The following is a 27,914-nucleotide window of genomic DNA, read 5'->3' as shown; positions in this document are numbered from 1 at the left end:
GAAGACTGACAACAAACAACTCTACGCCTTCCTCGAGACAAACTGATCCCTCGACCCGTCACAGTCCGGTTTCCGAGTAAACCACAGCACCGAGACCGCCCTCATCTCAGCTACCGACAACATTAGGTCTATGCTCGTCAACGGGGAACCGCCGCACTCATCCTCCTGGACCTCTCAGCAGCCTTCGACACGGTATGCCACCACACCCTGATACAACGCCTCAGCGACACCGGAATCCAAGGCCTGGCCTTGGAATGGATCACCTCGTTCCTCTCCGGCAGAACCCAGAGAGTACGCCTCCCCCCGTTCCGGTCCACGGCCACCAAAGTCATCTGCGGCGTCCCACAAGGATCCTCGCTCAGCAACCACCCTCTTCAACGTCTACATGAGCCCCCTCGCGGCCATCGCAGGCAACACAACCTCAACATCATCTCCTACGCCGACGACACACAGCTGATCCTCTCCCTCACCAACGACCAGGACACCGCCAGAGCCAGCCTCCAGGGAGGAATGAAGGACGTCGCGGAATGGATGAAGCTCAGCCATCTGAAACTGAACTCAGACAAGACGGAAATCCTCATCCTGGGACCTTCTGCCTCGGCCTGGAACGACTCCTGGTGGCCACCTGCCCTGGGCACCGCCCCCAAACCCACAGACCACGCACGCAACCTGGGCTTCATCCTGGACTCCTTCCTCACGATGACCAAGCAAGTCAACGCCATCTCACCATCCTGTTTCAACACCCTGCACATGCTCCGTAAAATCTTCCGATGGATCCCCACCGCAACCAGGAAGAGGGTCACCCAGGCCCTCGTCACTAGCCACCTGGATTACGGAAACACCCTCTACGCCGGAACCACAGCCAAGCTCCAGAAAAGACTACAGCGAATACAGAAAGCCTCGGCAAGACTCATCCTGGACATCCCCTGCTACAGCCACATCTCTGCCCATCTGAAGAATCTGCACTGGCTCCCCCCGTCAGCAAGAGAATCACATTCCGACTCCTCACCCACGCACACAAGGCTCTCCACAACGCGAGCCCCATGTACCTCAACAACCGCCTCGCGTTCTACACACCAACCCGCCAGCTCCGCTCCGCCAGCCTCGCCTTTGCCACCGTCCAACGTATTCGCAAAGCCACCGCCGGAGGAAGGTCTTTCTCCTATCTGGCAGCCAAGACATGGAACTCCCCCTTCACCCACCTCCGACTGACACAGGACCATCTCGCCTTCAGGAAACAACTCAAGACCTGGCTGTTCGAGCAGTAGCGACCCCCCCCCCAGCGCCTTGAGACCCTAACAGGTGAGTAGCACGCTTTACAAATCCCCTGATTGATTGATTGGTTGCCCCCAACGGCTGCCAATTCTGATGACGGCACTCATTGAAGTCTCACCAGCAAGTCTGAGGGTGACATACGTGACACTACAGGCACACAGGTACCACCTACTGCGGACATTGCTAATGCACCAAACGCTGACGGCGATGATCCTCATCTATGCACATTTGACCTGCTAACTGAAGTGGTTCCACTTTCACCTACTACGGTAGACTGATTCTTCGCCAGCCTAAACGATCTGATGTTTTCTCCTGACACCGAGAATAACTTTTGATTTATGCACACCGTGTTCCCTGAACTCGGAAATTCGACCATCGTTTTTTCAAAACAAACCGTCTAAACAATTAGAACATTTTCCAACTTTTGGCACAGAGTAATATGCTTAAAGTAGAACTATTCTTAGAAAACAAGATTTCTTTTGAAAAACTTCCTAAATGACAATATATGAACTTGTCCTAAAAACGAAACAAGTTTGTATATTATGCTATGGGATAGTCTCGACCTTTTTTCTGTACCTTAAGAGACATTTCATGAATGTAATTTCATATCTGATAAAGGTTAGAATGTATGCTCTCATAATATGCTTCTTATTTATTGAGACCTGCTTTTCATGCAATTTATATTCATTTCATGTGAACAACCGTTTTTCAAAATGCAATTTGTATTTTGGGTGAGATTGTAAACACTTGCCTTAGATATGTTCAGTGCTTATACATTGTATCTTATTGAACTTAATATCGTGGAGTGGGTGTTATGTACGAATCTAGGACCATAGTGTAATATTCCAGATTCATGCACATATATAGGTATAAATCACCCGATCCTTATATAGGCATAGAAATCATACCCTTATTTAGACTGAGCCTATGCAGCCCAAATACGGCATGGCTACTTCCACTAAGTTCCGAGAATCCACAACGATTTCTTGGAAAAACCTGCCTTCAGCAGCTAGGGACTTCCCCTTGCCTGAATACTAATTTATCTTGGAAATCATGGAGTTTTTAAAGAACTGAGTCTTTAATAACCTTATTATGTCCAATCATACATCAAACTCTGCACCTTCAAGGTATAAATATGCCTACATTTGCCCAGACAAACACACGGTGGTTTGGAGCAGTTCGACTATCTACTTGCCCGACACGCCCTGCAGCAGCAAGTGCCGAAGGAAGCCGACCCTCCAGCTGACGCACTGAGAGACGCTGTCTTTTCTCTTGCTGAGAAATCCAGCTCCAGTGTTTCCAGGCTACCCTTGCGGGTTGCTGGGAAATCAAGTCCTGAGAAAGAGATACAAGACCTTCATTCTAAACCAAGGTACGGAGCTGATTAGACCCTTAGAGAAGTCTTGGAATAGATTCTGGGCAAAGAACACAAAAGTTACGCTACACCTCACTTACTTCTTCCCTTGTACTAGACTTAGGTTAGGTACACCGGGGTAGGCGTATTTTAGAAGCACCAGTTGAGTACTTTTAGTCATTATTTTATCACTGTATATATTTTATGTATTTTAGGTATTTTATGGCTTAGAAACCATATCATGCTTTTACAGAACTCCTTTATAATACTTGTAATACTAATCGTATTATATACCTTGTACTTTATAACCAGTATTACGATTGTAGCAGTACATTGCTTATGCTTGAGAAAGAAGACTGTTCAATAAATACTTTTTATTGAAAACGCCCGTCTCTATATTTTCTCAGCACCTCTGGTGAAACGAAGCATGCACGACTGAGTAAAATAGCTATCTATTGTTTCCGCGACTCTGGAGATTGATTTCTTATTCTTGGGAAACAAAGTTGTCATGTTTATGCGGTAGTCAGAAACTAATCCCTTCTTGTGAATTCGAGAAAGTTTCTAGTGACCTCTGAGCTAGCTGTCACTCACAATTACGTCAAATATATATTTCGATAGAGACCTAGTCGACCTCAGTCCTACGTCTAAACTATAGTATATGTTATTCCAAAGCACAGAGCCTATTGGGAGTATAGGAACTACACTACAGGTCTGTTGTATTGTGGTCGGTTTACCAGCTTCTTTGCAGTGTTGGGGTGACTATCTCCACCGTCTTGCAGCAACAAATTTACCGGATGCCATTTCAGTGACCTGAAATAATATGAACAAGAGGAGTTATGCTTCACTTCAATCAATTCCCAAAAGTCAGCTCTTCAGGGCAGGTGTCCAGAATATGGTTTGAGCATTACCTCCAGCTCAAACTACAAAAGAGTTATATACTGATTTAGATGTTCCCTGTCCTGCAAAAGAAGGCCAAATGCTTCAACATAACCTTATATCTCACGTTCATGAAAAAGACTGCAAAATAAATGAGAAAATAGTGCTAATTTCACCACCTATGCACCTTGCAAATTGAACACCGCATTCAAACATTCAGTCCAAACTTTCCCCAAAGATATTTATATTTAAAGTTTATTAAAGTTGCAACATAGAACAAAAGCATAATTAAGCAAAATAAAAAGAAATATTCAATGCGCACTTCATTACCTCTACAGTACAGCAAGAGAGCAATAGTGTACATTTCTAACATCGAAACTGGACAGGAACCATGGCTTATTTGCAGCATTATGCGAATACAATTCACCCTTTTTCAGTCAGCTAAAGTTTACCTTGCAAAGGCATAAAATCTTCCTGAAATTGAGGAGCAAAATTTCCTCTCGGGCTGTGGTTCCTTTCCCCTATTTTGCGGATATGTTTGCAGCAGATCACAGACGTGTGAGAAAGTGGCTCTATATATACTGGGCCAGAATAAGGTACAGTGTGTATAGAGTTCACAAACCCCAGAGGTATAAAAGAGGTTGAAACCAGATGTGACCTTGCTCTCTAAAGTGGTAGCTTGGTCGAGCAATAAGGCAGTACCAGAGGACAGTGTAAAGCATTTGGTGTACACACTCAGTCAGCAAAAGGTTTCACACACTCAAAGACTGAACTCCAGGCCTAATTGTTTTTATATCAAAGATATAGTTGTTTTAGTTCTAGAATCAACAGGTATCAAAATATACTGTTCTCAATATGAGAGGTCTCAGATGAGTACTTTGCAGAAAGGCAATAAACTTTGTAAACACAATAGGTGCAGGGGTTGCAGTAGGCAACACAATTCTACACACAATTTAGCTTTGAGCTCAATGGATTTTCTTATATAAACACAGTTGATTACTTTGTAGATTACTTTGGTAGTTCCAGGACTGGCTCCTAGATTCAGTCCTGGGGTCTAAGCTGAAAACACTTTAGTAAAAACGTTTTAGGTATTGCAGTGATTTTTCAGGAATATAAAGCTATTTTAAAAGTTCACACTTAGAAACTTTTCAACAGAAGTCTGGCAATGTTATCTAATGGGAGAAAATTCAGGTTGCAGGTAAAGTACGATCTCGTTACTTTGGTAATCCAGTACTGGGCTCCTGGGTCCAGCACTGGGGTCTCAACTTAAAACAGATAAGTAATTTGGTTTCAGTATTTCGTATGATTTTTAAAGAATATTTCAAGTTTTCAAAAGTGGACAGAAGAAATTTCATAGAAAAGCAGACAATGGATTCCTATGGAGAAAATTCAGGTTACTAGTAAACCCGATAAGGATTACTTTTGCGGTTCAGTACTGGGCTACAAGGTACAGTACTAGTTTCTCTCCTGATCACAGGTGAGTACTTCAGAATTCGGTTGATTTTATATTAATAAATTCTAAAACTTCACAATTAAAAGATTTTTCGAGTCAAACCAGTCAATGTTATCAAATGACAAGTAAGTGAGTTACCGGTTTCCAGGTGAGTACTCTACTGGTGAAGTTGTGGTTCTGGGCATAGACTAAGGGGTCCCCCAGGGTCAGGTAGGTACAATTGGTTCACCCTCAGCGGCGCAGGGGCGGCAGGGTGCAGATGTAGTTAGGCCATATGTTATCCAATGAGGGACAGGGGGGCTGCTGCTGGTGGCTGCTGGCTAGCAGGCCACGCGGCTGTGGGAGCTGGGCTCCTGGTCATTTGCTCAGGGCAAAGGGAGAAGCAGGATAGGGCAAAGGTGGCACAGCCAGCAGTACTCGGGAGGCTGGGTGCAGGGTGCTTTTGAGCCGTCGGCGCTCAATGTTATCCAATGGGAAAGGTAAAAAAGGGAACAAAGGCTGCAGGCTCGGGGGCGTAGACTCGCCAGGGGCGACCAGCACCTCAAGAGGTAAGTTGGGATCTTGGAGCACAGGTAGGTACCCCAAAGGGAGGCACAGGGGGCTGTAGGGTGCCGGGTGCAGGGGTGTCTTTGGGTGTCAGAAAAGCTTACCCTCAGTTGGTCACGGTTGGGGTGGCCCCTGGTTCTGAGTTTGCAGGCATTGTCTGGTTCGTTGAGGAGGGTCTTTGGGCACTGGACTTCAGGTCCCAGTCGCCGGGGGGACAGCCTCGTGGTCTTGGATCACTCGGGCATGAGCGGGGCTCGGCGGGTGCAGAGTGGGCTGGTCCGGAGCTTCCTGGCTGGCACCAGGAGGGTTGTTGCAGCAGAGCCTCTGCTGATGGGAGTCCCAGTCTTTAAGAGGGTCAAGGCAGGCAGGTCCTCTGGGTGTCCCAAGGTTGCTGTCCGCAGGAGTCGCCGGGATTTAGGCAGGAGCAGGTTCCAGGATCGACAGGCCGGTAGGACTGGGGCCAAGTCAGTTTTTGTCGTCCTGTTAGCAGCGGGTCTTCTTCCTCTTGGTCTTCTTTCTTCTTTTCTTATCGGGATCTGAGGAAGGAAGGTTCAGGGAGCCCCTGAATACTGACTTTAGGGGTGTTACAGGTAGGGCAAGGGCAGGGACCAATAGGTCCCTGTCCTGGGGTGGGTACACCCCCTAGCCTGCTCCTCTCCTGTGGGAGGGGGCAGGAGACTAGCTGTGATTGGGCAGGGCTCCCCATCTTAAAGATGGCTGGAGCCCGGGTCGTGCTTCACCTGTCTCCCCCACCTGATCGGTGGGGTTGGCATAGGCTGCCACACCCCCCTTCCTGACGTAGTTTTTCCCACCAGTCTTCCCGCCAGAGTGAGGGTCAGGACTGGTGGGGGCCAGTTGCTGGGTACAGCAAATGGTCTGGAGAAGCTCACAGAGGCGGCATGCCTTTGAAGCTTCCCCCTGCCCATCCAGGGGGAGAAGACCTAGCACCTCGCCCAGGATGTGCATTGTTGCAGGCCCAGGAGAGTGGGGGCTCTCCACCCAGGGGTCCAGCAACATGTCTGCTGTGTGGCAGCCTCTGCAGCCCAGACGAGGATTGTAGGTTAGGTTTTCAGGGGGCATCTCTAGGATGCCCTCTGGTGCATTTTACATTAAATCCCACACTGGCATCAGTGCAGGTTTAATGTGCTGAGAAGTTTGGTACCAAACTTGTCAGTCTTCAGTGTAGCCATTATGGTGCTTTGGAGTTCGTAATGGCAACCTACCAGCACCATATACTCTTAATGGCACCACTGCACTTACAGGAATGGCCCTGGGTACTGTAGGGGCACAGGGCTCATGCACCTGTGCCCACATCTCTGGCATAAGGCACCCAGCTAGAGGGGTGCCTGAAGTATGCCAGGGCAGTGGGTTATGTGGGCATGGCACACAGGGATGCGTGCCGTGTCAACTCTTTGTTTAGTTCTGTACTTAGACAATCAGCCTGCAAAGGCAGTGTGTGGGTGTCAGGGTACAGGGCCTTTGAGAGTGGCACAATAAGTGCTGCAGTCCTCAAGAGTCTTCTCTGGTCACCATGCCCTGGGTACCTAGAGTACCATTTACTAAGGGCTGACAGGTGGCCAGAGATGCCAATTGAGTTTTAGTTTCAACACAGTTTTAGGGAAGGAACACAGGCCCTGGGTACCTGGTTGGCAGGAACCCAGGGCACACTCAGTCAAAGCACATCAGCAGTTCAGAAAAAAGTGGGGGCATACCAATGCAAGAAAGATGGTACTTTCTCACAAGACGTTCTAGGGTCTTGAGGCCGAATGTTATGTATCCAAGTAGTTCTTCATCATTTCATTACTGTATATTAAATTCCCTATTCAGGTCTAATGTTTGGGTGAAATCTTGCTCATCCAACGCATCGCCACCCGCCATTTGGCTTTAAGCAAAACCATGAAGGCAAATCTGCTGATTTCTTGGGGAGTGCATCTCTATAGCCTAACAAAGTGGTTGTTAGCAATTCATCGAATCGACCGCTACTAATATTCTGCAATGCAGAGAACATCTTAGTCCAGTTTCAATACTGAGAGACGTTGCTAAACAAAATGTATAAATCCCACATTGTAGATTCCATCTTTTTTGGAGGCTGCAGATCCCTCCCCTGTAAATAGGATAATGCACTCTGCGGTAATATATTATCTCTGCAAACACGTAAACATAGGTTTAATGCCTTTATGTGAAATTAACATTTTTCACCTAGGAACAGCATATCTAGTAGTGGTTGCTCCACATCTATTTCCCACTGAGTCCTGGCTTTAACATGACTCCTCATCCGGGGACCGGACCATTTTGGCGTAAGAAAAGTATACATTTTCCCCTATCTCACTGTGCTGGTACATTTAGTGAGTGAGGAAAGCTCTTCAGGAAGCTACGGATAGGTCGATTACAGTTCTTTAGCAGTTAAACGAGATAATACAGAAATACGGCCTGTGGACTATTGCTTCAGCAAGAATGATATTACTGTAAAGTTATGAAAGAACCCTCCACTAAAAGGTCCCCATGGCAATATCACAACTGGCTCCAGACTAACTACAGGGGGTATGCAGCGCTTTTGTTCTGGATCTGTCGGCCACGTTCGACACGGTGGACCATAACATCTTCCTCCACCGTGTCGGGCATCCAGGGCACCGCTCTTAAGTGGATCGAGTCCTTCCTGACTGGAAGAACACAGGCCGTTCCTCTGGGCCCTATACAGCGGCAAAAACTCCCAAGACCTGTGGAGTCCCCCAAGGCTCCTCCCTCTCGCCACTGCTGTTCAACCTGTACCTCCGGCCCTTGATTCACTCACGTCAGAACTGGGACATTATTGTATATAACTACGTCGATGACTTGCAGATTGTCTTCCCACTCAATTACCCTCATGCCATTAACACTTTTCACACCGTCATGATCCACATCCAACACTGGATGAACCTGAATCAACTGAAGCTAAACCCTGGGAAAACCGAGCTCCTCCTCCCTGGATCCAGCCCTGCTCACTGGGGCCCGCAGTTCTGGCCCTCTGAGCTAGCCCCCCCCCCCCCCAGTCCCGGTCAAATCAGTAAAAAGTCTAGGTGTGATTATCGACACCGAACTATCCCTCAAAGCTCAAGTGGGTGCTGTCATCTCATCCTGTATGCACAGCTCCGGAAGATCCGCAAAGTCAGCCACTTACTGCCACCCGCCGCACTAACCCAGGTTCTCATCTCTCTGGTACTATCCCGTTTGGATTTCTCCAACTCCCTTTACTATGGTCTCCCACAATCACTGCTGCACCGCCTTCAGGTTGTTCAGAACCAGGCGGCCCGCCTCATCCATAAAACTCCCAAATGGCAATCGGCAAAACCCCTGCTTCACAGACTGCACTGGCTACCAATAGGCCAAAGGGCAGCCTTCAAGGTGGGCTGCCTCACATTCAAAGCCCTCCACTGCACCGGTCCCACGTTTCTCAAATCTCTAATCGTCCCACGTCGACCAACGCGCAACCTCCGATCAGCTGATCTTCATCTGCTAGTCACCCCCAAAGCTAAAACCAAGAAATCCGGTGGCCGTCGCTTCTCCCACCTGGCCCCCGGTCTCTGGAATCCCCTCCCTCTTTCCATCAAATCCAGCCCTTCCCTTCTTAATTTCAGAAAGTCGCTCAAAACTCACCTCTCCCCCCCCCCCTTGGTTAAACTCCGCCACCCATGCCTTACCCTCACTCACTCTGTCTCCAAGCGCCAGGAAACCTTTGGTGTCAGCGCGCTATCCAAGCTTCATTTAACATAACATACACCCAGTAATGTGACCAGAGACATGCTACAGGCAATAAATGGCTATGGCAGGAAAATGCAATCTTTCTATAAGTGACATTCATAAAATTGAAATTTAAAATCAGACTTTGCCATAAGTTAGGATTTTAATTTCAGAGACACCAAACATGAACTGGTTACCTGTTTTCATTTGGAAAGAACACTTATAAAATGTAATAAGTTAACTCCAATTTTATCTTACGGGAGAGGTAGATCTTGCAGTAGTTAAAAAACAAATGTAATAGTTTGTCACTACCATGACATGCAAAACTTAAAAGTACATGTCCTAATTTAAAGACATTACATCCTGCCCTCTGGACTGTTGGGGCCTACCCTAGAGGAGACATATGTATTAACAAGCATTGAAAATACAATAGGTCTCGCCTTTGATTAAGTTAAAGCCATTTGCTTTACTTATGGTATTGTATTGCAAAGCAAATGGTTTTACCTTAATAAAAGGCGAGACCTATTGCATTCTTAATGCTTTTTCAAGGATATTGTGTTATCTTTTTTTTTTACAGGCAACATATTGCTCTTGTGTAGTGCATAATTCGAACTGAGTCGCAACCAAGTTTTTATAAAGGGCACACTTGAAGGTAGTGTATTTCTCTCTGAATTCCTGTCAGGGGCAAAAAGGTGTTCAGAAATTGTGGTCGTTCAATCTTCAGTGCCGCTAGAAGACACACTAAGCAATGTTCCGGTATGCCGGTTGCCGTTGGGATTCTATGCAAGTGTGTGGGATCAGTGGTTCGGAGTATTCTAGAGGAATTTTAGTGTATACGTTTAAGCCACGCCCTTAATTAATTTAGGCTCTGACATTTTAGGTCCCCCCCCCAAATGTTTTCATCCCACTTAGAGCCCTGGGTGTAGGTGTGTAGCAGACAGACTGCAGAGTAAAGTAATGTGACTGGAAGAAAGGGAATGTGAGACCCCTCCGCAAATCTTCAAAGGTTTAATTCACTAATATTTTCAAACCTGAACAATTGTTCAGTTCTTATTATTCACAACAAAATGATATATCCAATACTGGTTACAAGCACTGGCAAAGCCAATAGTTTTGGCTTGGTTTAGGGGCATGTCCGTTACTGCTTGATAGGCCCTTGACATAAGCTTAAAGAGACGCACCAAAAAACTGGTGGGGTGGTAGTATGCCGAGCACAGGATTTTACTTTACATGTTTTAGTACTGAGTACAGAAAAACCCAGACAGATCCACTTGCCAAAAGACACAGATCCACTTGCCAAAAGCAGGTATTTGACCAAGTAATGGTAGGAAAACAGCAGCAAGGGGTGCTGTTATTTCGCACTCAGTATGTTATTCCCCATTGTGGGCCAAAAACCGGTATCAACAAAGAAGTCACAGGTGATACACGCTGTAACTGTAACTTCAGGAGGGGTTGGCCTCCCCCCTCCCCCGTAACAGTGAAAGTCATAATTAAACCCCTATTTGTCTATATCTGAGCACACAATAGCACTCACCCCATGATATGCACATACTAACACCCATCAGAACACACCAGAGACACCCCCACCCAGTCTGTGCAGCAGCAAACAGTGAAACACCCACAACAAAAATAATAATGTTCTATAATAATGCTGGACCATTTACCCTCCAAATCATGTATCTTGTCTCAATCAATCTCGTTTTGGTAAATTGTCCCAACATCATCCCAAGCTCTGTATGAATGAACTAAAATAGAAAATAAAGGACAGGAAACTTTGCAAAACAAGCCATGAATGCATACACAATCACTTTGGATCCGGCCAGATAGCTCAGCGAGTTAAACATTCGCCAACGAATATAAATTTATTTTCTATTAAGTTCTGTTTTTTTCTGCATCGGAAAATTGAACAAAAATTAAATTGCATAAAAAATAACACCTGTTATTTACAGTGCTTAGAAATGCGGAAGTGCGGTTTGAAGTGCTACCTAGAGACAAGTTATCTTTGCTATAGATCTTATCTGGATGTCCAGCAGTTATTATGTGTGAAGTAACACTCCCAGGCATACAATAAATTACACAATAGATTGAACAAACAAACTAGTGCAGTTAGAAAAAATACATTTTTAATATAATTAAAAGTTGATAATAAAATTCAGTGCAATTTAGTCAAAATTGATAAAATAACGATATGGTGATACATGTATATTCACAAAAAAAAATTTTTTTTTTTTTTTAAAAGGTAAGATGGCATCCAGTCGACGCGTTTCAACATTAAGAATATGCCTTCATCAGGACTTTACCATCAATTTCTGCAAAAAAGATCATAACAATGTTTTAATATATTCATTTCCTATCATCCAATGATATAACTGTACTAGCATCACGTTTGTTCATAGAATTCTATTGGTAACAAAAGATATTTTAAAATTTATGATATACCGCTTTTTATAACTTATTATCAAACACCTATGCATATACCTAAAAATTCTACAGTAGGCCCTATTTTGTTTGGTGTGTGCTGACAGGGAGATTCACATAATAGTAATGTATTCACATTTCTCAAACTTAAACCTTTGCAACATGATACATTTCAGTGTGATTTTAACAATGATAGAAACAAATTTTACATTCGCATAAACACAGAAATAGTATTGTGTTAGATTATTCCTTTTTCATGATACAATAACTCACTCGCATTTCATCAAATTCCATATGACTCTTATTGTAACAAAAGGACCTATCAGCTTTTGGGCACAAGAACAGATAAAAGATAGAAAAAGAAGACAGAAAAATTAATAGTGATGTTTTATATCTGTTTTCTCTGTTAACCCTTACTATAATTAACTACTAATTTCATGGTTGTGTGCATTATATTTTCTTACCTAGAGTACTACTCGTATGCAAGAACTGTATTGTATTCTTGTGGTATTGATTTATTAAAGCTCCAGAGAGATGACACTTCCCTATAAATAGAGGAATGCATTTTAGCCGGTGAAAACAGATATAAAACATCACTATTAATTTTTCTGTCTTCTTTTTCTATCTTTTATCTGTTCTTGTGCCCAAAAGCTGATAGGTCCTTTTGTTACAATAAGAGTCATATGGAATTTGATGAAATGCGAGTGAGTTATTGTATCATGAAAAAGGAATAATCTAACACAATACTATTTCTGTGTTTATGCGAATGTAAAATTTGTTTCTATCATTGTTAAAATCACACTGAAATGTATCATGTTGCAAAGGTTTAAGTTTGAGAAATGTGAATACATTACTATTATGTGAATCTCCCTGTCAGCACACACCAAACAAAATAGGGCCTACTGTAGAATTTTTAGGTATATGCATAGGTGTTTGATAATAAGTTATAAAAAGCGGTATATCATAAATTTTAAAATATCTTTTGTTACCAATAGAATTCTATGAACAAACGTGATGCTAGTACAGTTATATCATTGGATGATAGGAAATGAATATATTAAAACATTGTTATGATCTTTTTTGCAGAATTTGATGGTAAAGTCCTGATGAAGGCATATTCTTAATGTCGAAACGCGTCGACTGGATGCCATCTTACCTTTTTAAAAAAAAAAAAAAAAATTTTTTTGTGAATATACATGTATCACCATATCGTTATTTTATCAATTTTGACTAAATTGCACTGAATTTTATTATCAACTTTTAATTATATTAAAAATGTATTTTTTCTAACTGCACTAGTTTGTTTGTTCAATCTATTGTGTAATTTATTGTATGCCTGGGAGTGTTACTTCACACATATTGTTTGCCCTGTCCCAGGATATTTATCCTTATCAGGGGGTCCTTGTTACTAACATAGTGTCCAGCAGTTATTGCCTGTTCTGCATCTGTGTAATGCGAACATGAGAACTTTTCTGTAAATGCTTCTATCAGCTCCGATCCCTCCTAAGAGAGGCAACGCTTCAATTTGCATCTATAAACAAACCCTTGGTTCCTGGCAGGGAACTGGTGGCTGTCAATGGCTTCCACGCCACAATTCCCTTCGGTCCGTGGTGTATTTTGTTAACTAGAGAGAGCTCTGCTAATTACTGTTAGCTGTAACAACTCTGGCTAAAGGAAGGAGGTGGGGTGCAGAAGCTTAAAACATTGGTTCTCTTAAAGAGATGTACTTGAAACGCGGTCTGGTGGCTCAGTGGGTTAATGCATCCTCTCCAGGGACCCGTGTGGAGCCTCACAGTCACAGGTTTAAAATCTCTGACAGAGCCACTAACCCTTTCATCCTTCTTAGGGTGATAAAACGAGCTCCACCGAGTTGGGTAAAAAGTATATTATACTTACAGGACTAGGTAAGGCATAATCCGATGGAGGGGCCCTCTGGTGGAATGCACCCCCCACCATGCTCTCTCCTCCTCCTCCTCTGTTGGAGACAGGCGCCCTGAGGAGAATCTGCACAGAGCGTACCCTGGCTCAAAGCGCTGTCACCATGTTGTGGTAATAGCTCATGCTAAATGAACATAGGAAATAGAACCTGAGCACTTAACTCGGGCTGTAAACGGAGCTCACAAGCGAGTGCCCCCAGAGCCACCTGACAAGTGGAGTCTCTACAGCCCTCTTTATCGGGGGTGTTCATCATTAAAAGAGCGTTTCCTGTGAGAGCAGAGCCAAGCCGGCTAATGGCAAAGGCTGAGTGTCTCACAAGCTCAGTAGTCCGTAAAAATAGGTAAATAGCACCCTCACCAAAACAAGATGGCATCAGCGCAAGCTCAGTAATTATAGCAAAATAATATGCATAGGTATTGGCACAACATGTCTACGGCACAAATTCATTAGTCATTAGCCTTTAAAAATGTGTAGGTGAAACAAAATACAACTAGCGCACCTCCTGATCCAAGAAAAGTGGGACTTACGTCCGAGCACACGAGGCTCTTAACGTAAACGAGGGCAGTGCCAGGGTCATACATACACCGGGTGGTGCCGCACTGCACGCAAATGTTTAAGGAGAGTCCTAGGGCACCTCACGATTGTGCGCCTGGGCATGGACCTTTATTCCAGATGGGGGTGGGTGTTAGGGGGATAGCCTCGAGGAATACTAGTGTTATATGCGACGCCAGTACAGGCGGCCTCGAGCGCTAGTACAGGCAGAAGGGTCAGCTAGACGGGAAGCCATAGAGGAGATACAGAGCGTTGTGCGAAAAATATAGTTTGTGGCAGCTAATGAAGGACAGTGTGTAACACCGTAAGTGAGAGATTCAATCCCGGGGGGTGGGGCCAAAAGAAGACAAGGCGGCAACCAGGAGGGACTAAGAAGCCTCCCTTACAATCAGAAGCCAGCGTTTTGCATGGAAGATGACGCTACCCAATTAAAAAGATGGGCGGGCCTTCAACTCCGCCTCAGAGAGATTCGTAATCTGCATTGATTCCAAGAAGCTCTCGAATGCAGACAGAAGCGCAGGCGCGCTGCTATCGCCAGCCGAGACCTAAAAAGTTTGGGCCTGGTAAAAGATGTATTTTGCTCGGTAGAAATGGCAGTTTAAAACTATACACAACAACAACACACCTGGAAATGGCAGACCCGAGACATGTTGGAAGAGCTACTTAAGTGAGTGGCACTATTGTTGCTGTAGGCCCACTAGTAGAATTTAATTGACAGGCCCCGGGCACATGTAGTACAACTAATATGGGCTTATCAATAAATTAAACATACCAATTAGGTATCCGTCAATGTTACCATGTTTAGAGGGAGTGTGTAAGCACTTTAGCACTGGTCAGAAGTAGTACAGTGCACCGAGTCCCAATGCCAAGAAAACCAATTCAGCAATAAAAAAAATAAAAAAAGTGGGAGGAGTGAAGGCAAAATGTTTGGGGATGAACCTGCAGAAAGGGGAAAGTCCAACAATGCCCCGGGAGTGAACGCATCATCAATTACAGAGAGTTCTGAGTATGTCCTGCTCCCATCATTCACTAAGACGTCCTGAGGAACAAGAGAAGCGATCGAGCAAGCAGCGGCTCTTCCTGGTAAAAACTATTGCTCTTGTCTGAATCCAGGTAGGCTTGATATATGCAAGTTTCTAGGCAAGTACAATTCTAAGGAAGCTACACATTCTTGAAACTAGTAAACTGGGTGAAAGAAAAAGAATCACAGTGTAGATGAGAACCACTTGGCCTTGGAAATAATCAAAGGAAATTTAGGAGGTTTAGAGACAAATCTTAGGACATAAGCATTTTGTGGAGAAAACTGTGGTTATAAACTATTTATCCGAACTTTTTCTTGGTCAAAGATACTAGTGCTTGGGAACCAAAATAGGCTAACTGCTTTTCCAAATACCAATGCATGATGTGGTAGTGCACTGTCATTTACAGATCTTACATTTTTCATTGAAATGGCCACAAACTTTCAAACTGACATGTGGTTTGACTGACAAAACTATATAGCGCACAAACGATATTGTGTGGAAATGAAGGTTTCAGAAAATACTTATCATTTGCTCATCACCAAATAAAGAGTTCTGATTTGTGTTGATCTGATTAAAATCTTTGTTTCCACCATACTTCAGAATTACAAATAAACAGGTTTTCATCGCTGCTGATATTTTGAAATATTTGTACAGTTCATTTGCAAGCTATTTATATGTTGGATGTCAGAAAAAAACAGACATTCCACAGCAATTCATTTCACACTCCTTGCACTCCAACACGATTGCCAGCTAGCACACTTTACAAAATCCTCTAACTTTATAGTCCGTGAAAGAAAAGAAAACACCACGCTCCAGTTTAAAATAAGCAGCAACTTGTTAAAAGACATAAGCTGACACTTGAAGTCTATCTTTGAACACACAGCAAATATGACAAGATTAAAAATAAGAGTTATAGGTATCATTTCTCATTCACTTTCTGAATGAACAGAACACCTGTTCTTTATCCGATCAACCTCTCTCACTTGAACTGGCCAGAAGGCCCTAAAATAACTCGCCCTGATAAAAGCTGACTTGCTACAGAGAGTGGGAGAGTAGATTTTTCAATGCTTCATCAGTCACAAGTTGCTGAGCCAACAATAATTCACTGTCAGAGACAAGACAAATCTAGATTCCCAACAGAAGACCATGTATGAATCAAACCTACATACCGCTCAATAAAACGATGTATCCTATCCTAGTCTCCCCGTGAACCATGCCTTCTCGTTGAAATGTTTTTCTTGATCACAGATACAGCACTGCTGGGTCAAATTAATGTTGCGAAACATACAGTCTGATAAACCGGATGAGTCATTTTAGGGATACTGAAACACATATTTGCATATAACTCCCCGCAAGCCAGCATGACATTCACTCACATTACGGACAAATGGAAATGTGGATTACAATGCTCACCAACCATTGATTGAGCCCCCAGTAAATCTTATTTTAGAAGACCTCTTTTGCTACAAAACATCTTCATGGTCTGCCAATTTATCCCAAGAACGGCTAGAAAAGCCATGGGGGGTTGTGAGGCCCAAGATATTGATCTGCCTGGTTTTGGTCTGCATGCCGATGCCCTCCCTCTGTATAGAGAAACATTAAACTCAGATTTGGTTACCCCTCCTAATTGGACGAGGGTGAGAATCAAGCACAATAACAATACATATTTGGAGATTGGCTGAATGAAATAAGTAATAGATTTACTATTAGAGTTTAGTCTGGACTCCTCCTCCAAAGTAATACAGCCAAATGAGGCACAGTCTGAGAACTCTGGGTCTTTACTTAATTACCCACCAGTACACACATCTGAACTTATTTCTTTTGGGGCCAATTTAGTGGAGTGGTTTTAGTAATCTACAGCACCATCTTTATACAGTTGTTCTAAAACACAATAGTACTTTTGCTAAAGAAGAAACAGCAAGACAGATTTAGAGGACGAGAAATGGGTGGCTCTTAAGGATTCTCACAACAGACTGCAAAAACCCCATCTAAAATTCAGCCATGTTAAAATCCTACTCTTCTGGCACCCACGCCGCCGGCCACACGCTCGACCCAGTCTTCTCCACAAGCACCCACGTCGCCTTCAACAACACCACCGAACTCCACTGGACCGACCACCGCTGCATCCACTTCACATTCAAGAAACCAACCACGCACTACAGCACGCAACAGCTGCCTCGTCGCTGCTGGGGCAAAGTCACCAAGGACCAACTGACCTCCACCCTCGCCCTGAACCCACCCACCGACCCAGACGCCGCCGCCCATATCCTCAGACAGTGGATCGAAGATTGCGCCAACATTCTCACCCGCTAAAGAAACCCTCCATCAACCACCCCAGCAAGAAAGCCGCCTGGTTCACCAAAGAGCTCCGGACCTCCAAACACACATGCCAGAAGCTGGAGAAGAAATGGTCCACGACCGCACACCAGACAGCCACGCTGCCCACAAGGACGCCATCCGCAGACATCACCAACTCATCAGGACAACCAAGAGATCCGCTTTCAAAACCCGCATGGATAAAAACGCACACGACTGCAAAAAGCTCTTAAGCATAGTGAAGGTACTCTCCAACCCTAGTGCCAACAACAACGACATCCCCCCCCTCGCAAGGACTGTGCGACTCACTGGCCACCTTCTTCCATCGCAAGATCGTTGAAGTCCACAACAGTTTCAACATCCAGTCCACCCCAACTACGACAGACCCCACCCCGAACGCAACCTGCACCAACCAGCTGACCTCCTGGGCCCACATCAACGACGACGAGACACGCAAGGTCATGAACTCCATCCGCTCGGGTTCACCATCAGCCCCCTGCCCACACCACGTGTTCAACAAAGCAGACGCCACCATTGCACCCCATCTACGGAGGGTCATCAACATCTCCTTCGACACAGCGACATTCCCGGTAACCTGGAAGCACGCCGAAATCAACGCCCTCCTCAAGAAGCCCAAGGCGGACCCCAAGGACCTCAAGAACTTCCGGCCCATCTCCCTGCTCCCCTTTCCGGCGAACGTCATTGAGAAACTCGCCAACATACAGCTGACCCGCCACCTCGAGGACAACAACATCCTGGACCCGTCGCAGTCCGGATTCAGACGGAACCACAGCACCGAGACAGCCCTAATCGCCGCCACAGATGACATCTGGCGCCAACTAGACAACGGCAAAACCTCAGCCCTCATCGTCCTGGACCTGTCTGCCGCCTTCGACATGGTCTGCCACCGCACACTAAGATCACTCCTCCAAGAAGCCGGAATCCAGGAGAAGGCCCTGGACTGGACCACATCCTTCCTCTCCGGCAGAACCCAGAGAGTCCGCCTCCCACCCTACCGATCTGAAGCAATCGACCTCATCTGCGGCGTACCCCAGGGCTCATCCCTCAGCCCGACCCTGTTCAACGAGTACATGACCCCCCTCGCACAAGTAGCCCACCAACAAGACCTGAACATCATCTACGCCGATGACACCCAGCTCATCCTCTCCCTCACCAAGGACCCGCACACCGCCAAAGCCAACCTCCACAAGGGAATGAAGGCCAACGCAGAGTGGATGAGGAGCAGCCGCCTGAAGCTGAACTCGGACAAGACGGAAGTCCTCATCCTCTGCCCCACCCCTTCAGCCTGGGACGACTCCTGGTGGCCGACCACACTAGGAACAGCACAGACACCCACGGACCACGCACACAACCTAGGATTCATCCACGATTCCCCCCTCTCCATGTCTAAGCAGGTCAACGCCGTCTCCTCCTCCTGCTACAACACCCTCCGCATACTTCGCAGGATCTACAAGTGGACCCCAACCGAAACCAGAAGAACGGTGACCCAAGCCCTCATCAGCAGCAGGCTGGACTACGGCAAAGCACTCTACGCAGGAATCCAGACCAAACACCTACAGCGACTGCAACTCACCCAGAATACCTCGGCCCGCCTGATCATCAACATCCCTCGACGCAGCCGCATCACCCCCCACCTAAAAGACCTGCACTGGCTCCCTGTCAACAAGAGGATCACCTTCAAGCTCCTCACCCACGCACACAAAGCACTCCACAACACCAGACCAGCCTACCTGAGCAACAGACTCAACTTCTACACCCCCGCCCGCCAGCTCCGTTCCGCCAACCTCGCCCTCTTCGCCGTCCTGCGAATCCAACATACAATGTCCCGCGGCAGATCCTTCTTCCTCGCCGCCAAGACCTGGAAGATCCTCCCCACCCACCTGCGGCAGACCCAGGATCTGCTCACTTTCAGGAGGCTCCTCAAGACCTGGCTCTTCGAGCAGTAGCAGCAGCCCCCTTCCCTCAGCACCTTGAGACTCTCACGGGTAAGTAGTGCCCTTTACAAATTCTATGATTGATCTATTGATTGACGTGATACAAGCTGTAAGGCACAAGACAAACTGAAACAGTGAATATGCCATCTGTTTGGGTGTAAGTATAACCACCCGGGAGATTTGAGTTATGGTTAAAGTTGACTGTTACGGTAGAAATGTAATGCATATATTATGTTCAGCCTTCTGTACCTTTGATATTCATCATACTATCTTTCCTTTCTTCTTTCATTCTACTGCTTATGCTTTACTTCATTCTTTTCTCTCGCTCTAAAGAGTCTGTTTTCCTCCTATTCTGTGTATGCTTGTAATCTTCCAATTCTCTCCGCTTTCATATTTTCTATAGCTTCTTCTCTGCTCCAATGCATTGCCTCTTCTTCCATTGAGATCATTCTCACTACTCCCCTCGGTTTCAAGGAACATAGTTTTACTCGTTCTAATTATATCCCTTTCCCCTCACACCCCTTACCTCCCTGACAATCGGCTGGTTCCCAAACATGCTGGTGCCCATTAAGGGCCAATATGGCTAGGGAAGTTAGTATAATTTCTGGATATGCTTCACTCAGACTGGACTTATAAAGCATTTTTTCAAGATTCAAGGAGGTCCTCTCTGCCTTATCAGTTTCCACTCTACCCCATAAGTGAATTTTAAATTACATTTAAAATGTAAGACATTCTGGCATAAATAAAGGATACTGCTGCTTTAACATTAACTTGCTCTCAGAATGGATAGGCCACTCGCAATCTTTCCTTTCAGATGGAACATGTACTGCAAAGCGCTTTAACTAAATACGAGGTATCATACTGGTTTTCATTTGCAAAATGGGACATCGAGTGATTGCGAGAAAACCAATAAAGCCACAACCTTCTAAGACAAAAGTTTGAGTGACTAGTCGCACTACTGTAAGAACAATCTATGGTATATATTCGATAGAAGTTCCCGAGTGAAAATCCAAAAGCAAAGTAAAACTAATAACATAAATGTACCCTGACAAACCATCTTTGCTTATCACATTATGGTGCGCGCAACAATAAAAACGATATAGAAAATTATACGAGTAACAATCATCAACACAAATACAATTAAGGCAATCAAATCTATAGTACCTACACAAGTCAAATGGAAAACTACCCAAATGTCATAGAAGTCCATCAACTGTGGCGTTCACTATTTGCTGACAGGTATGCATGTATCCGCTCAATATGACCCTTCACACCACCCTTATAGATTTTCCGGGTTCTCCCTATTGACACCCCATTTCTCATCCCACCTCTCCTCACAGTCCTTGCACTTTATCTGCGTGGCCACCAGCTGGTTGAAGAGGAGATCAGCCATTTCCAGATCATGCTCCCCTGGCTCTGGTACTCTCCGGGGAGAAGCTTTTTGGGTGTCCCCACTTCGGCCCCGCAGGATCTCAGGTTCCAAAGGATTTCCAGCTTTGAGTTTGGCGCTCCCCGCCCGCCGTTGCTGAGACTACAGGCAACCGCCCGCAGCGCCGACGTAATGAGGGACCTCTAACCTCACGCACGAAGGGCGGAACCGGAGGCTGCAGGGCAAGGAGCCATCCTTGTGCGGGGCACCTAGCCTACTTCTTGATCCTAAATTGGTACACTAGTTGTGTGCCGATTTCCCAGACGTACTATTCTATGAAATAGGTTACATTGTGCTATTTTGGACGCTGTGTAATATAGAGATTAATTACATAATAATGTACACTCCACTGTTTTGCAGTATTAAACATACCCAATTGCTAGGCAACGAAGTACATAATAGAGTCACCGTCTGATGGATCCCAACCTAAATGTAATGTAATTACTGCGTCGTTCTTATCTACCGACAAAACAAAAAAATGCAGAAACACATTTGCCTTCCAAGGAGCCAGAAAAGGCAGGTCAGAAAATGTAATACGTTGGAAATGTTACATATGGTAAATGACATAAGCCAAATACATTTTACACGCAGAGAATTTCACAAGTATAAACAAAACTTTCTGAAGGTGTTCAGTCATACGTTTCCCACTTCCCCTCAACTTTCTTCTAAAAAGCCCTTTCCAAGATGGCTGCGAAAATGACGTCTGCTTTCTGTTTTGAGTAGAACACATACCGGGAGTGTAGGGATAGTTGCATGATTTGATCCTTCCTGGAGTCAGCCTGTATCGTTGCAGAAATGGCAGCGCCTGCTGAAGACGGTGTGCATGCACCAATGCCGGGCAGATGTGGTTTCTACGTGGCAAAAAAGAGCAGATTCTGCAAGATGATTGTGTCAGAAGGAAAGAGGTTATGCGGGGAGCACGCAACGCACGGAAAGGAAGTATGGAGTATTTTTAGGTTGAGTTTACTAGACAGCGCAGCTGGTTGTGAAAGACATATTGTGAACTTACCAAGAATTTAAAGAAGCTATGCAGCCCGAGCAGTGTTTATTATTGGTTGGCTTTAATTACTGGGACTCTCGTTTTGCCTACTTCTTATTTGATGGCTTGCCTTGTCCATCTTTTGTGTCCCTCCCCTGGAACGTCGCTGGCAAACTTGTGACCTTCCAATGCTTTTAGGGAACCACTTTTGTCTTAGGCACTCCAGGAGAGAGTATATGTTTTTCAGCTGTCTCTTTATTGTGCTTTTCCTTTCCCACACTGCGCTTCTCTTTGCTGTTTCTCACCAATGTGCTTCTCTCTCCCCCCTGCCCCCCCCCATACCATAGTTGTCAGGTCTCCCAGATCTTTATGTGTTTGTTGATCCTGTTCCGGTTTTTTTTTTGATTTCTGTGACATGTACTCATGTTTTATAAACTTGGTGTCCCATTCTGCCATCATGCCATTATAGCAGCCATGAACCCGAAAACACATTGCTTTCTGCAGCCTTTGACGCTGTCAATCACAACACCCTCCTCAACATTCTTAAACAGAGAATAGGCATGGAGCGCACTGTGCTTAAATGGTTTGAATCCTTCCTCTCTGATAGATCACAAATGATCAAAATAGTGAACAGTCTTTCATCTCCTGTGCCGGTAGGTCAAGGTGTTCCTCAAGGCTCTATACTTGCACCCACATTGTTCAACCTCTATTTAGAACCACTAGGAAATCTCCTAAGTAAATCCGGGATCCACTATCATCTCTATGCTGACGACACTCAAATCTACCTCAAGGTTGCCTCCACTCACGATCTCTCTATCCTAAGCTCTAATCTCGACTCCATTCATAACTGGATGTTTACTCATCAACTGATTCTGAACCCCTCCAAAACCGAATTCCTCCTCTTCTCCTCTTCAATCTCTCCTCCCCCGGTGCAATCATGGATGGATCAGTTGAATCTACTGAACACTAAACCCATCATCGCCGACAGCGCAAAATCCCTGGGTGTCATTCTTGACAAAAAATTCAATCTAACCCCCCACATCAATTCCATTGTAAAGTCTGCTCGATACCATCTGCGCCTTCTTTGGGGAATCCGTTGCTTCTTCCCGGAGCAGGACCTTATAACCCTGGTGCAATCGCTGGTCCTCTCCAGACTTGACTACTGCAATTCTCTTCTTACTGGCCTCCCCAAATCCCACCTGTCACCCCTTAAATCTGTTTTCCATTCAGCTCGTTTCATTTATGGGGCCAAAAGAAGCGACCACATCACACCAATGTTATCCACCCTCCGCTGGCTTCCAATTGATGCTAGAACCATCTACAAGACTGCTTGTATCACCCACAAAGCCTTGCACTCCTCCTCTCCTCGCTACTTGGCGAATAAACTGAAACTCTCTGGAGGCTCTAGACCATCACGTAATGCGGAAAATCTTCTGCTTGAACCTCCCACTTTCAAGAAGGAAAGAACGATGGCACAATCCTTTTCAGGTAACGCAGTGAGAATCTGGAACTCCCTACCGCCGCAGCTCCGGACCACCACCTCCTCCCAGGCCTTCAAAACTAACCTCAAAGTTCTCCTCCTTCAAAGACACTTCCAAATGTAATACATGCCCTCTCTATTATCTGAAGGAAGCCCTTCCACTATAGAAAAATCTACTTTACATGACTATGGAAGTGTCTTCCCAGTATGTTCTTGTGGTTTGAGAGTCTGCCATTTATTGCAGTATTATCTTTCTTCCTGTGTTTGGTACTCATTTGTAACATGCACCGTCACTTTCTCGTGTAACACACTGTTTTCTACCTCTTACATTTGTTTATTTTCGATACCTGCACAAGTGCCACCATGGCCTACGTAACGTTTGTTCTTGTGCTTGAGTGCCCTCCATATATTTCAGTATTCTACCTCTATGTTTACTTTGTACGCTTTTGTAACCTGCACACGTCACTTTTTCCTCCTGTAATGCACCGTTTGCTACCTCTTGTATTTTGTTGGTTCACAATTGTCTTTTTTGCTTCATTTAATGTAATGTTTGCTTTTGTATTTTGTTCACTTGTAATGTTCTCATGTATCAGTTCTGTTCCTATTGTGAAGCGCTCTGACCCCTTCGGGTAAAGTCCGGCTGTATAAAAACGCACAAATAAATTCACCAAGTTTGTCTCAAGAGCAGATAACATATTAATCAGCAGGAGTTCTAGTAACCCCACTTTGTCTCTCACCCTTAGGGATACTCAACACTATGCAGGACTGCCGGACTCTTAGGGACAAGTGCTACGTCGGCCTTCCTTTTCTCTGTCTTTTTTTAAGTGTTTTTATTGGGACTGCACCCTTTTTTAGGTCTCGCCTAGCGTTACAGCTCGCATGCGCTGCTCGTTCTGCGAGGCTTCTTGTAATCAATTAACTTTAAGAAGTGGAGTGTAGGTTCCGCCCCGTGTTTTCATTGGCATGCAACATCGTACATGCTAAATGCTGGCCACCGACTGTAAGTGAGGCTTTTTAGTCCTTCCTTGTTACTGCCCTGTCTCCTTTTGGCCCCGCCCACCCGTACTTGATCGTTTACTTGCGGCATGCTGTCTCCTTCAATTACTGGATAGGCACTTTTAAGCCCATTTGCACAATGGGCCCTCTGTTTCCTGACTTCCTGTGCATCGCTACCGCCTGCTGCCTCCCTCATGTACCTGGGATGGCTCCTAGTGTGCACCCTCCCTTGGGCACTGGTTGCATGTACCGGGATGGGTTCTGGTGTGACCCTCCCTTGGGCACTGGTTGCGGCCCGCTACTCGACTCTGCAGCAATGGAGGGGGCCCGAAGATGGCCTGCCCGCGTCCTGCGGAGTCATAATTGCGGTGCAAGCGCCTCTGTAAGTACCAATGCGGCACCCTCATGTGCCTTTATTTTGCTGTGTGTCTTCTTTTTTAAATTTATTTCACATTAGCGGGGGGCCCGAAGATGGCCTGCCCGCGTCCTGTGGAGTCATAATTGCGGTACCAGCGCCTTTGTAAGTACCATTGCAGCACTTTCACTTTAACTGCTATTGTTAAAGTGAAAACGCAATGCAAAAATAAACACTTTTTTTGCCCGCCTGCACCACTCCCCCTTGTCTCCCCTTGCACACTCCTTTAAAGCTCTATTTGCTTTCCCCCTCCTGCTTTGCATTAAGAGCCCTCCCTCCACTGGGCACAAACACAACCTTTCCCTTAATGAGGCGGCAAAGCCTCTTCTCCTCCACTGCATTAGCAGCTCTGCCTGACCTCCTCCCTCCACCCTCAGGGGTCTCCCCGCTGCCCCATGGCATGAATCCGCCTGCGCTTTTGTAAGTATGCATTTCTGTATGCTTGTGTTTTTCAGACCACTCGTCAGAACCTTATACTCCGCACCAAAAACTTCTCACATGAAACATACTACTACATCATACTTCTCCAAGAAAATATTCAGGTCTGCCTAGAACTACTGTTTGCAGTGTGAGTGCTGCAAGGCCTCATTAGTGCAGTTGTGTGCTGTACAAATGCTCCATGACCCACCTGAAATCCAAGAACGTGATGCACACAGTAGTAAATCCTAATAAACCTGATGACACGATAATTGTGAGTGTGCGCGTGCATGCCTGCAGATGTGTGTCTGAGTGTGCACGTGTGTAGGTATGTAGGAGTGTGTGTGCTTGTATATGTGCATGTGTGTAGATGTATTTCCCCCTGGTAATGCTGTATATGTATGTGCATGCTTGCTTAAGTGTATGTCTGTGTGCACGTGTGTCTGTGTTTGTATGTATGTGCTGGTTCCTGCATATATATATGTGTGTGTGTGTGAGAATGTTTGCTTGTGTGTTTGCATGCATCTGTGTATGAGGCTTCAGCTGGCTGTTTCCCTGAATGTAGGCATGTCTGTGTATGCGTTTGTCTGTATGCGTGCTTCTGTGCCTACACGTTTGTGTGAGTCTCTCAATGCAACTATATTTATTTGGACGCTTTTTTAATAGCACATAAAAGGCACATACTGGGTGAGAGCGCTTTACTGAGAATAATATCTGTGACAATAACTACTACTAAACATATGAAACATTGAGGAGCTGAGAACACCACAATACAAACAAAATAGGGCCGTTACACACCTGAACGTGTTGTTATACTCTGTTGTCCCCCTTTGTTTTTATCTTTGTCTACTTTGTATTAATTGCTACTTGTTCTATGTACGTGCTTTACAGCTCATGTCTTGGCATATCAGCACTATAAACATTGGATACAAGTATTCTAGTATTAAAAACAACGAAAACATATTCAATAAGTGAAACAAAGCAACATATGTTGTAAAATGTCAAGTTTTTTATGAGCTGTGTTTTATGCCAGGAAGTAATTTTAATTACTTTAAACTGTGCCAATCAGGATTGGTTACTGTTTTATTACGAAAAGGACATTTCTCTTTTTATTTCTTTTTATTATAACTATGTTAATACTACATAAATACATACACAACAGAGTTCTTTATTTTATTGAGGTGGTGTGGGCATATCTATTGGTCAAGTAAAAAACTTTGGCATTTACAATACCAATAGCTCCAAATCGGACAAATGCGAGACCTATTACATTTCCAATGCTTGTTTAGATAAAGTAACTTGTTGGAAAATCATGTAACCGTAACCTGGGTGTAACCGTAACCTGGGATTTCACGTTTCAATGAAACTTCGATTTATCATATTGTTTTAACTTTTGTATCATGGTTCCCTTTTATATCTCTCTTTTTATATATCTACTACAAAGTGTTTTTTAGGTTTCGCCCTGGGCGTTGCAACTGCGTAGCAGTTGCTCCGCCCATGGCGAAACCTCATGATCCTACATATCGACTTTGGTTCCGCCTCTGTCTCCCAATGGCTAGCTCCATAAATGGAGGCTAGCCATTGGGAGACAGAGGCTGTCAATCACGCTTTCTCGAGAAAACGCGATTCGGGGGCGTTTCTCAGTGTTTTTTTAAGTCCCGCCCCTTTGTCCTGGGCCGCGCTGTGATTGGCTGCCGGCCTGGGACCTGACTTGTTTTATCTGGCACCTCTTGTGACTTTTATATACTTTAAAAAAAAAATTATTATGCATTTTGGCGTAACAACTATGAGGATAAAGATTGTAGGGGGCCGACAGGTAAATTCGGCTCTGGGGTGTTTCGCTCTAGCGTTACGTGCTTTTCTCTTTTGTGGCATGGCCGAATTCAACCTTCAGCCGTGAGCGGGGTGGGGTCCCGGGTCACAATCCTTCAATTCCGTTCGTGCCAACCCCTTGCTGACCATGAAAATGATACTGAAAGGAGATCGCGGTTTTCAAAGGGGTCTGTGGGTGCTTGCATAATTGTTCCTGAAGCCACATGAGGTCTCGGAGATAACTGCCCGGGATATGGGTCGTCACAACGAGGCGCGTGCAGGCTTAGAGCAAACAGCCCCAGGCAGCCCTTTCTCGTTTTCCCAAACAATACATCACGCTTGCTAGCTTGTGCCTGTCTCGTGCGTGAAAACGCAAGAACATCTGGGGATGGGCTGTGTTAGCTCATAGGTTTAAGCAAATTTGATCTATTTTATTTCGTAAAAAGAAAAAAAAATTAGGTTACGGGCCCAAAATTGTTCTAGAAGCCTGCCTCCCGGACTTACGGACGCCGGAATCACGAATGCCAAAGCTGCCTAGTCCTAATTATACACATTTCTTTCACCCTATTTATTTGCCATGTCATTGTCGTATTCTTTATTGTGAGTTTTTTTATCATCCTTGCCTTCTCTTTTTATCACTGTTTTCCTAGCGATCTCTTGTTCACCTCCCACCCCCCTTTAACTTTTCCCTCAATTGCACTGGGTTTAAACTCAGATAATGAAAAACAAATGTGTAACCACCGAGTGCCAGTGGCTGACATCTGCACCCACCCGTACAAATTAAGCACTGGCTAATGCTGCAGACACGCTCGCTGCCTTCATCGCAGGCGGGCATACTTACTTGGAAGAGGTAATCACTGGACGACACTCCTAAAAACGATTGCAAAGTGGGTACTTCATTTTTTAAAACGCGCTAACGAGAATTGTGATTATTGCTCTCTACCACTCGTCGCCCCGTACATAT

The 27,914-nt window shown here is 45.1% G+C and overlaps 2 protein-coding genes across 3 annotated transcripts in view; one reads left to right on the top strand and one right to left on the bottom strand.

Annotated features, from left to right (window-relative positions):
- The window catches only part of SASS6 (SAS-6 centriolar assembly protein), a 222,966-nt gene extending 201,990 nt beyond the window's left edge, over positions 1 to 20,976 (bottom strand). Inside the window, exon 1 of one of the 2 annotated variants that reach the window (XM_086954522.1) lies at positions 20,751 to 20,976. In XM_086954522.1, coding sequence (XP_086810648.1) covers positions 20,751 to 20,815 — 65 coding nt within the window. In that variant the 5' untranslated portion in view covers positions 20,816 to 20,976. The remainder of the gene's footprint in view (positions 1 to 20,750) is intronic. The other variant, XM_086954533.1, reaches the window with a different exon arrangement.
- A 608-nt stretch (positions 20,977 to 21,584) lies between these two features.
- TRMT13 (tRNA methyltransferase 13) overlaps positions 21,585 to 27,914 on the top strand; it is a 207,594-nt gene continuing 201,264 nt past the window's right edge. The window contains exon 1 of the mRNA XM_086954492.1: positions 21,585 to 21,790. Coding sequence (XP_086810618.1) covers positions 21,647 to 21,790 — 144 coding nt within the window. The 5' untranslated portion in view covers positions 21,585 to 21,646. The remainder of the gene's footprint in view (positions 21,791 to 27,914) is intronic.

The sequence above is a fragment of the Lissotriton vulgaris genome, chromosome 1_1 (genome assembly GCF_964263255.1).
Source record: "Lissotriton vulgaris chromosome 1_1, aLisVul1.2, whole genome shotgun sequence".
Taxonomy (NCBI): Eukaryota; Metazoa; Chordata; class Amphibia; order Caudata; family Salamandridae; genus Lissotriton; species Lissotriton vulgaris.
The sequence above is the reverse complement of the archived record's forward strand: the minus strand, read 5'-3'. Positions and strand labels throughout refer to the sequence as shown.